Source organism: Brassica napus, assembly GCF_020379485.1.
Source record: "Brassica napus cultivar Da-Ae chromosome C3 unlocalized genomic scaffold, Da-Ae chrC03_Random_30, whole genome shotgun sequence".
NCBI classification, from domain to species: domain Eukaryota; kingdom Viridiplantae; phylum Streptophyta; class Magnoliopsida; order Brassicales; family Brassicaceae; genus Brassica; species Brassica napus.
In genome coordinates, this window is record NW_026014200.1 from 1 (window position 1) to 11,887 (window position 11,887).

General features: G+C 39.0%; 2 protein-coding genes and 1 pseudogene across 2 annotated transcripts; all 3 read right to left on the reverse strand.

The window, feature by feature from the left end:
• Window positions 1-4,293: 4,293 nt before the first annotated feature.
• LOC106431251 lies at window positions 4,294-6,181 on the reverse strand (annotated as a pseudogene).
• Window positions 6,182-7,069: 888 nt separating this feature from the next.
• Window positions 7,070-8,043, reverse strand: LOC125594677. Its single transcript, XM_048770779.1, has 2 exons — window positions 7,511-8,043; window positions 7,070-7,271 (listed from the first exon to the last, which is right to left on the reverse strand). Exons 1-2 carry the CDS (start codon window positions 8,041-8,043, stop codon window positions 7,070-7,072), a joined length of 735 nt encoding a protein of 244 aa, XP_048626736.1.
• A 1,026-nt stretch (window positions 8,044-9,069) lies between these two features.
• LOC125594678 (glutathione S-transferase T3-like) lies at window positions 9,070-9,600 on the reverse strand. Its single transcript, XM_048770780.1, has one exon. It carries the CDS (start codon window positions 9,598-9,600, stop codon window positions 9,070-9,072), a length of 531 nt encoding a protein of 176 aa, XP_048626737.1.
• Window positions 9,601-11,887: the final 2,287 nt, after the last annotated feature.

Sequence of the window (11,887 nt, forward strand, 5' to 3'; positions counted from 1 at the left end):
TGACCTGAGACCCGGGAAGTCTCGACCTCATGAGTAATGGTCAAGCAATGAGCACGGTGTGACATGGTGAGACAGAAATGTTCGACCTCATGGTTAAGCAAGCTGATGTACAAGTGCCACAGAAGTTCCACATACCCCCATGGACATACAGTATCATTAAACGTTTGGGGACGTGAACTCACCAGCATTATCAAGACGCATAGTCTTAAAGGAAAATCTAGAAAATAAGCTCGTAATCGAATTATCTGAGCAAGCAACCTCGCAAACGTAAAGTTGCGGGTCGTTAGGAGACAGACATGCGACCATCTCGTGGACGCATCAATAAAAGACCATGTAATACCTAAACGTCCCACAAGTTGGGTGTATTGGTCCACAGATGTCTCCTTGTATTCTTCCAGAAAGTTTATCGTTTCCTTAGTGAATTTAACTGGTGATGGCCTACGATGAGTTTCCTTTGTGAACATGCCCACACGTTAAGTGTTTAGGGATAACTTGTTTTCTTAAGTGTATGGCCATTGGTGTTCGAGATCAATTTACGCATCATGGACGAACCGGGATGGCCAAGCCGGTCGTGCCATAGAGTGAAATTTTCGATGGCTATTTTTTTAAATGTGGCATTGGCCTCAATATACTGACTTGGTATGGTAAAGACCAGTAGATAGTGCAGGTATAGATTCTAAAACTTTCTTATGACCTTGGGAGAATTTCAATGATTTGAAGGAACTCTTTGTTACCTTCGCCCTTAGTTCAATATGAAAGCCATTCATTCGAATGTCTTTAAAGCTTAATAGACTTCTCTTAGAGCTGGGTGAATACAAGGCATCTGATATTTCAAGATACGTACCCATAGGCAACAAAATGTTGGCCTGGCCGTGGCCCTCTATGAGACTGGCTATACCCACAATGGTGTTGATATTGGCGTTTTTCATTGTTAGTTTATGAAGTATCTTTTGTCTCTTAAGATCGTGTGGCTTGACCCACTGTCCACTACGAACACATCCTTGTTATCGTTCATTTCTAAAACAAGATTCATAGGATGATATTTAGAGACTTCATATATAAAATCATTCATTTATTATTAAGTTTTAATAAAAAAGTTCAAAAAATGACAACATAGAAATGAAAAAAACACCAAAGCAAAGAAACACAGAAATTTAGATCACAAATGTCGAAATCAATCTTCAGTTCTTTTAGAGCATCTGAAGTTTTTATATTCATAAGATCGTCTTGGTCATGATCAAAATCATTTTCACCACTCTTGATATGTCATGTGGGCTTCAGGATTCTTCCCTTTCAAACTCTCTTGATATAAGTCAACAAGATGTTTGGGAGTCATACATGTCTTAGCCCAATGGTTACTCATCCCACACCTATGGCACAACAGATTTGGTCGAGTGTTGAGGTTTGAAAGAAGTTCCACGCCTCGACCATGACCTATGCCAAACGAGTTGCCTTGGCCACGATCTCGACTATGGTCTCGACCATACTGATTTCCTCTTCCACGGCCAAATGACTTCGACCACGGCCACGTCCATGCCATTTTCCACGACCACGGCCGTGTTGGACATTGCTTTGGACGTGATTAGCCTCTTTTTTGGCTTCAGAAGCCGCATGTGCTTCAGGTAGTGGAGTTGATCCAGGAGGTCTCATTTCACTGTTTCTCATCATTAATTCATCGTTTTGCTCAGCGAGCAATAAACAAGAAATAAGATTAGCATAAGTCATGAAGCCCTTCTCACGGTACTGTTGTTGTAACAGCACATTGCTTGTGTGGAAGATGGAAAAGGTTTTCTCAAGCATATCTTTATCCGTCACATTCTCACCACACATTTCAATTTTGAAACAATCTTAACAGTGCCGAGTTATACTAGTCCACGGACTTGTAGTCCTGGATTATGAGATTCCTCCAATCATACAGAGCCTTTGGTAAGATCACCATTCTCTGGTGATCATATCTTGCTTTTAAATTTTGTCCAAAGGTCTAATGGATTCTCAATGGTCAGAGTACTGATCTTTGAGGCTCTCAGTTAGATGATGGCGAATGATCAAGATGGTTTTGTATCGATCTTTCTCACTAGCATTATTGTCCTCGGTGATACCTCACCGAGTCCCTTGGATTTCAGGATGATCTTAGCATCAATCGTCCATTGTAAATAATTATCTTCAGAGAGATTTAGGGCAGCAAATCCAAGTTGTGTTGATTTCTACATCTGAAATCATAGTTTTTATAATTTAGTTTAAAAGGAAGTGTTCAGGTGAATGTAATCAATATGTTCAAGTTTAGTATTCAGTTTCTATATGTACATTCGATCAAGTTGATATGATGCAATCAGTCTTAACGGATATGTAATGTACACACAAGCCTCTCGCCATACAACCTCACGTCCAATTCAGTTTCTATCAGCCTAGCACACGAGTTTCTAATTGTAATTGGTTCATACGTGATATGCATGCAACAAGCCTCACGGCTACAAGGTATGATCAAGTTTAGAACAATTAATCTAGCATGTAGTTTCAGTTTCAATCGGATTATACAGTTTCAGATTCAAGTATTCGATTTCAACAATCAAGACTAGGTCATATGAAAAACACTTATCCTAACAGGCGGTTTCAATCTCAATATCATGCAATCGGATTCATTAATTCAATCAATCTATTTCAAAGTTGAATAAGCAACAATCAATTTCGATCAAACTATCAAGCTAGAATTCAATTTCTATTTCAAAGTATTAGGGTTTCTATTTCAATTTCAATTCAAGCATAAATTTATCAATCCTAGCAAACGGTTTTATCAATTAAAAACAATATGATTTCTATATGATCTTATGCAATCGGTTCAATCAATGTGATTCAATTTCAAAACAACCAAATTCAATTATGAGATTAAAAAATCTTAGCAAACGATTCCTGTTAATTATATTCAATCAATTAAAACATATAATCGGTTCAAGCAATCCAACAATCAATCGATTAGTTTAGGTTTGTTCAAAATCGATCATGTTTTAGGATATTAGGGTTTTGATCGATTTCTTGCATATTATGCATTATGCATGTATGCGGCTAAAGATAAGGAATTTGGGGTATCGAACTTATGATTTAGCTTCGATTTACTCATTGGGGTTTTGATCTATTACCCTATGGTTTTTGATTTCAACACATATACGATTAGGGTTTATAGTTTTATGGTTTCAATTCTTTATCAACAATCAAATTCGATTATGGGTTCTCTTTAAGGTTTCGAATTACCTTAACCTTAAGTAGGGTTGAATGGAACACCGAGGAGAGAAGAACCGCGAACTGTAACTGATCAGGATCGGAACGCGAGCTGTCCTTGTGCTGATCGAGTCGCGAGCTGATGTTGTCGCGAACGGGAGCTTGCTGAGATCGGGTTGCGAACGTGTTTGTTGCCGCGAGCTGGATCGTCTGCGCTAGGGTCTGATGTGAGCTGTCCAAGCTAGAGTTGGGAAGTTGCTTATCACGGGATCAAGTCGCGAACAAGGATCAGGATGTAAAGTTTCGCGATCGGGATTAGGATGGTTCGCCGGTAAGGATTATCGCCGATTAGGGTTAGGGTTTTAGGCGGATTGTTTAGCTTAGGGATTTAGAATCTATCGTGCTGATAACGTGTTGTAAACTTAAGGATTATAATCTGTAAGTTCTTATTATTAATCATAACATAAGGTGTCCTTATATATGAGAATTACATGAGAGAAAAAAAAAGAGTAGAAAAGGAAATAGTACAAATCATAAACACATAAGGAAAGTAAAATAGGGTTTCTCTCTCTCCTCAGCCATCGGCTCTTTCTCTCTAGAGCCCCGGCTCTCTCTCTAGTATGGGCCGATTATTGACCGGACCGGTTATTGACTGGATCAGTTATGGACCGGACCGGTTATGTACTTCCACATTGATTTATAACATTTGTTTCTTTTGTTTTGGCATTTTGGACTACCATCCAAATCGTTTCGTATCTCGTTTGTTGCATATCGCATTACTGTTGTTTTATAATATACGATTAGATGGGAGGACTGAGGATAATGATTTTTTATATCTCCCACTCGACACTTGCAGCATAAAGATGACAGTCCAGTGATGTGTGTTGTCTCTTTTCTATTTGATAAACAATTGTACTGTGATGTGTTTCAGCGCCATTCTTTTACTATTTTAATTTAGAAATACATTCACATGCTTCCACAAATTATTTAACATAAAAATACACTACGTCAATCAAACTGATTACTATATTGCATCCCTACACCAAGACGACATGTTGGATTTATCTATTTTTTTTCTATTCACAAGCAACCTGTGTGAAACTGTGAATCACACATTCATATACTGATTTGATTTTTAATGTATTAACCACACATTTTACATATTCGTTTAGATATTTATATAAGGACATGACTTGATTAATTAAATAGGGATATCACTAATTAATGTTTTCCTCCTCTTTATCTTCACCTTAACCCACCAGCCATGTGAGCCGTTAACAGAGGAACAAATACCGGAGGGTTCTTGCAAAGCGGTATGATCTCAAACCGACTCAAAAACCAACCAACCACGTATTTCATCTGCATGAACGCCATTTCTTTCCTATACAAACCCTTGGTCCGGCTTGGAAGACAGGAAACTTGAACGAGCTCACACTTTCAAAACCGGTTTTGTACCGTAATTTGGTTCTTCATCAAACCAGCGGTCGGTTTAAACTGGTCCCAATCTTGACCCCACACTTTTTCCATCCTTCCCATACCGTAAGGGAAATAAGTAACTTTGTCTCCCTCCTTGACGTGTGTCCCGTCTGGTAAAACGTCGTCGTTTGCTGCATGCTTTGAGTCCCACGCCACAGGTGGGTAAAGCCTCATTGCTTCGCAGAGACAAGCTTTCGTGTAACTCATCTCTCTCAAATCCTCACACCCTAAACCTAAAGATCCCTTGTTTCTCACTTCTTCAAGTATCTTCTTCTCCACGTCATCGTCGTTTTCACTCAACAACCAAAAAAGCCACGTCATGGCCGCCGACGTGGTATCCCTCCCCGCCATGATAAAGCTGATAACAGAATCTCTAACGGCTTCCTCGTCGTGGCCGGCGGCAAGAAACCTCGACAAGAGGTCTTGCTTGTCTGAAACGTCACCACCGATATCGAGACACTTCTTCTTGGCACGGATGATCTTAGAGACGGACACGTGCACGGTCCTGATCGCTTCTCTGAGCCTCCTTTTCGCTCCCCACGTTGAAGAAACGCTTCAGCTTCCACACGGCGTTAACTGGCTCCGTCGCGCGGCGAGCGCTGATCGCAGCCGCTACGACGTCAAAAGCCTCGACAAGATCTGGAACAGGTCGGGTCAAATCCAAACAATCCGGATCCCAACCTAAAGAAACTTTACAAACCACATCGAAAGCAAAACGTTTCAAGATCTCCTGAAAATCCACCGTCCTTCCTCCGCAGTAGTCAGCCGCGAGTAAAGAACCGGAATGAGGCGGGTTTCGACTTCTTCGCGGAGGATTTCGAAAGTGAATTCCCTAAGGGAACGCATTGTAAACTCGTGGCTCGCGAGTTTTCGCTGCGAGCTCCATAGCTCGCCGTCAGAGTTAAAGATACCACCGCCTAGTAAATCTCCGAGGAGGTCGGTGAAAGGTTTGCCTTTAGGGAAGTTACAAAAGTTTGTTTTGAGAATGTGCTCAACGTTTTCGGGGTTGGCCGTGATGATGGTGCGGCGGTTGAGAGGAGATCGATGGTGATGGTTTGAGACGGAGAGAGACGGAGGAGATCGGTGTACCACTGGAGAAGACGGTGGCGATTTTTGTTGAAGGAGAGGATTGAGCCAATGAGTGGATACGACGGTGGTTTGGTTTGTTGTTTTAGGGCTTTTGTTGAACATGAGAAGAGTAGTATAAACCCTAAGGTGAGAAGTATGGAGAGAAATGCAGTGAGAATTTCCATTTTTGAATTCTTTGTTTTTTCTTTTGGTAATTGGAGTTATTGTTTTTGATGTATTGTTCGTGATCTCGGTAGGAACCGAACCTATATAGGGAGTCAAAGAGGATATGACAATACAGAAGCAACAGAACACAAGTTGTGGCTCCGACCATATCAGTCCAGAAAACATAATAAAATGTATTTCATATCTTTATATTATTCTTGTTTTGCTAAACTCTTTATATTATCCATTTATTATATATTTACATATTTTTCTTCAGCAACATGTATTTGCTACTTTAAAAAAAAATCATGTACCTAGTGGTTGTAAATGTGATTAACTAATACAAATAAATATAATTAAAACATAATCTGATATATCTTAAAAACATTAATGAAAACTTCTCTAAGATAAATTAGAAAATTAAACTACAATAAATATTAATACTATGTTAAACTTAGATGGATATTTCAATCGACTATATACATATTTAAGATAAATTCTTTAATTAAACTTGACTAAAATACTAGTATTATACAGTATTGTTGAGAGACCATAATGTACTTGTAAAACTACTTTTAAACTACTTTTAAAAGGAATCGTGTCAACAAAATTAGGCTTAGAGCATATGCAATGGTCGTCCCCCAAGGGGAGTCCTTACCATTTTTTTTATTATTATTTTTTTTTAAAATAGTTAAGGATTTATATTAAGAAGCTCGGTGCAATGGTGATATCCGATTAAGAGTCCTTAGAGGAAAAAAAAAATTAAAATGAAAAATTATTTTAAATTATTAGAAGTTAAAATATTACAATACATAGAATTTTTTAAAAAAAGATAAAATGATAAAACTTAAAATACACTAATTATTAATCTTCCTCACCAAATTTGTTCCAAATATTTTCGATTAAATCATCCTTCAATCGTTCATGTTTTGCCTATCACGAAGATCATTCCGATTGGGAAACATTCAGATTTGTAGGCCTCTCGGTTTCGACCTCTGAACTTCTGTGACGTCTCCTTCTGCAAATTCTGAAATATCGTAACGAATGTATCCATCTCGTTCATTTTCGACTATCATATGTGTAGTATGATACATGCTCTCATAATCTTCCCTATCTTTGTCTTGTTCATTGAAAGAGCCGGGTTTTTTCACAATTGCAAACCGGGCTTGTAGAACTCCAAAAGCCCGCTCCACATCTTTACGGATTGCTTCTTGAACTTTAGCAAATAACTCTTGTTTAGGAGTTTGGGGGAGTGTGATAGATTGGATAAATGTTGACCATTTTGGATATATCCCGTCTGTGAGGTAGTACGCCAATTTATACGGATGCCCTTGACCACGTACTTTACCCTGGGGGCACGACCTTCTAAAATGTCATCAAAAACAGGAGACCGATCGAGGACATTGAGATCGTTTAAGGTACCTGGAGGACCAAAAAAGCGTGTCATATCCAAAGATCTTGTGAAGCTACAGCCTCTAATACAATTGTCGGTTTTCCTGATCCACGTGTGTATTGTTCTTTCCAAGCGGTCGGACAATTTTTCCACTCCCAATGCATACAGTCAATGCTCCCGACCATCCCAGGAAACCCGCGTGTCTCTCCAATATCGAGAAGTCGTCGAAGATCCGCCGGTGTGGGTCTCCGTAGATACTCATCTCCAAACAACCAGCTGATTCCATCAGTGAACTTATGTAAACACAAAAGTGCAGTGCTCTCACCAATTCGGAGATACTCGTCAACCGCATCAGCTGCAGAACCATAAACAAGCTGACGAATTGCTGCCGTATATTTTTGAAGCGGTGTATGACCAAACCTCCCGGTTGAATCTTGTCTATGTTGAAAGAACGGAATGTTCTCTGAGAGTTCATAGACAATACGCATGAATAAATCCTTATTCATGCGAAAACGTCGTCTGAACTGTGCCGAGTATGTCGCGTCTTCGCTGAAGTAGTCATTCCATAAACGGCTATGGCCTCCTTCAAGATATCGTTCTACATAAGCACGTCTCCGTCGATTATTTGGTTGGGGCTCCACAATATCATTGTATGTATCTTCGACGATTTGGTCGATAATATCATCCAATCTTTCGTCGACATCATCAGATGATGATGATGATGGCATTAGTAGATATTCCTATGGTCAAAAAATATTATTATTTTCATTTGATCAAAAAGTATACTAAGAAGTAATTTAATGAATTATTTTGACTTTACGTACCATACTACAAGTTTACAATTTTAATGAAATATTTTGGCTTTACATACCATAGTATATTTCTGTACATGAAAGTTTCAGTTATTACATACCATACTACAAGTTTTAGTTGTAAATGGAAAGAATAGATGTGAATAAATTTTCTTAAAATAACTATATTACAAGTTCTCAAGATTAATAAAAGCTAACTATATACTTATATACTCTCTTACAATTACAAACAAGAGTATACAAAAGCTAATACTCATTTACAAACAAGAGATTACAGAACCATAAGTAAACCTGAGTAGAGAGCTATTACAAGAGTAGAAGGAGATCTTGGTTCACAAATATTACAAAGCTTTCTGATGTTTAGTACAATGAGAAACATAGAGAGCTATTACATGGCGAGTACTTATAGTACCTAAAAGTGGAAACAACTACTCCGTCACTTGTGAGCTGGAGCTACAATCCAAATGCTCTCACTCACTCACTCCAAATGTATCCGTGACTACTTCATCTTGCTAAAGACCAAAACACTTAGACGCCCGTGACTACTTCACCTAACCTGCAACAACATATTAAAACATGTTAGCTTAGCTGTAAAACAACATGAAACAACATAGTACACAGGGACTACTAAGCAACCTCAATCAACACAGAGTTCACATCATATCATTTCAGACATTAGCTTCAGTTTAAGTGATGTTTCGATATCAGATAAAGGCTCTTTCTTCGCCAGCAAGCGATCAAGGAGTTTGTTTTTTGAAAGTTTTTCCTTAAGTTCTAACACGTTTTGAAGCTTGGACAACTCTCTTCTTTACCACTCTTCTTCTTCTTCTTACTGCCACCTTTCGCAGCCTTTACCCCGATTGGTCTCTCCTCTGGATCTCCCACGTCCGCTTCTTCTGTATCAACCTCCAAGACGGACCTCCGCTTTTCTTTCCACCTTCCTTAGCCACATAAATCGAGGCCCATCTGGTCATGCCTCAGCTCCCTCCAGCAGTGATCAAGTGTGAACTTGTAACCATACTTGGTGAAGAATATATCTAATGCAGCTTTCATCAGATCATCATCATTTTCCCCACTTTTCTGCGCCCTCAAAGCTGCATCATAGCATCCAGTAAACTTGCATACTTCCCCGTTGATCCTACTCCACCTCTGTTTGCAAGAAGTAATCTCTCGCGCTGTTTGACCAACGAGCAGAGGGCTTGCGTTGTAGTACTCTACAATACGCTTCCAGAAAGCCCCAACTCTCTGCTCGTTGCCAATGATAGGATCCTTACTGGTGTTAAGCCAAGCAACAATAAGGATCTTATCTTCTCTAGGAGAATATTTCCTCCTCTCAGCAGGAACTTGGCTAGGAGACTCAGCAGGGACTTGGCTAGGAGACTCAGCAGGAACTTCAGACCCGAACCAATAAGGTTCGGGTGATTCAAGGTCTATAGGTATTTGACTATGCAGAAGGTTTGTGAAACCATCCATCTCTCAAGTTTTTATTCTGTGTTACTCTAGTAGTTACACAGAGGCTTAAGTAAGCCATGTTTATTTATTATACAATTAAAGTTGAGCAGTTAGGAAGATAGGAAGCAAACTACAAGCATTTAACAACAATCAAATCCTAAGTACTATACTAGCAAACAGAGGTGATGATATGAAGCATACTAGCCTATTTAAAACCAATCAAATCAAACGGGTTGGGAAGACATAAAGTAATTCAGTAGCATTTATTATTACAGTCCTAATTTTTATTCTACCACCAAACACCATTCAAACGATTATAACAATATGAATTTCTTTTGAAGAGAAAATCCAAAGTGAAGTGATTAAAACCATAGTACCTGACTTATTTGGCCACTCGTGAGGTGATAGAATAGTCCCGTTTGAAGCCTTTGAAAGAACTCCTACAAAAACATAAGATAATGCAGTCAAATGCTGTAAAACCATCGATTAATCTATATATTAATTCCAATGAACTCTAAACTTACCACGTAGAACGAAGAATAGCAAAGCTATCACCACTAGTACGCACACCATTAGCTTAACTCGTGCTAAATCCTTTCCTAACTCGTGCACACTCTTCTCTAGCAGCAGCAACTTCTGCTCTCTCTATGTACCTTCTTCATTAAGCCGCCTTAGCTGCGTCTGAAAGTCCCTCATCTCCTCCTGAACCGCTTTCTCTATATCGAAGCTACTCTCTGCCTCATCCGCCGTTGCACGTTCCGCGTACAACCGAGCTTCATCCGCGTACAACTAGCTTCTTCTTCGAGAAGTGAGGTTACGTCCACCTCCGCGGATGATGAGGACGGCTGGCTGTAGCTATATTGTCCCATTCTTGTTAACCTCGACCATAAGAGAGAAACAAGGAGCACAGATTAGCAACGATCTTCATAAAGAGAAAGACACACAAACATATCGACAAAGACACACAAAATCGAGAAGAAACGAATTGAATTCCAATGAATCCTTTATCTAACCAAAATCGAGAAGAAACAAAATGAACAAAGCGATTGAAACGATTTGAACCAAAACCCCCTTTCGTTTTATACCAAAATCGTATTCAAACCCTAATTTTGAAACGAAAAATCCCAAAATCGAAAAAACCGAACCCTAGATTGAGAGGAAGAAAAGCAGAGACTCTAGATCGATGAAAATAGCAGACAAGCCTTCGATTGAAACGATTTAAACCAAACCCCCCCCTTTCGTTTTATACCAAAATCGTATTCAAACCCTAATTTTGAAACGAAAAAACCCCAAATCGAAAAACCGAACCCTAGATTGAGAGGAAAAGAAGAAGCAAAGACTCTAGATCGATGAAAATAGCAGACAAGCCTTCGATTTCCTTCAGGATCCGAGGGAGACCAATCGCGATGGTGGGTTTACCAAATCGCCGTCGAGAGTCGAGAGCGTCGAGAGGAAATTTTTTTTTCTTTCCTTCGGTCGAATGACCTAATTTTTCTCAACACCTCCTAACCCAATCTCGCCTCATTCACTCACCTTTCGCCACGTCCCCCAAGGATCGAGTCCGTCAACATGCTAATCACGGATCAATCCTTAATGTTATAGCATTAATAATCATATTATATTACTATTTTTTCGACGGACTCGTGTGACGGATTCGGAGTCATCCTCCGTTGCACGTGCTCTTAGCAACAAGAAAAAAGGTACTCGATCATCTCTATGAAACAACCAATACTATTACTCTATCTTCAAACATCTCATAGAAAAAAAAAATGATTAATCAAAACTTTGTATCTGCTTGAACAGCCGAAGCAGGTAATGAAACTACAATAAGTATCAAACTAATAATATTGAAACGTATATTCATCGACGTCGACGCAAGAATAAATCACACATTGACCCAAAAGGAGATAAGTGTAATAGTAATATATAGATGTGGTTGGTCAAAAGAAATATATAAATGTGGACAAGGACAAGCCAGTACCTCACACTGGTGGCCAAATCTCCGGCCGAAATTCATTAATAAGAAATTATAAACACGGCTGAAACACTGCATAAGCAAAACTAAAGGGCAAATCTCCAAAATAACATCTTTCTAAGTTTATATCACAAAAATAACACTCAAAAATTAAAATGACCAAATAGCACCACCATTTAAGTTTATAATTTGAAAATTTTAATTTTTTATTTTTCAAATTTGAAATCTTATCCCCAAAACCTCATTTCTCAACTCTAAACCCTAAACCCTAAACCCTAAACTCCAAACCCTAAACCCTAAACTCTAAACCTTAAACCCTAAACTCTAAACCCT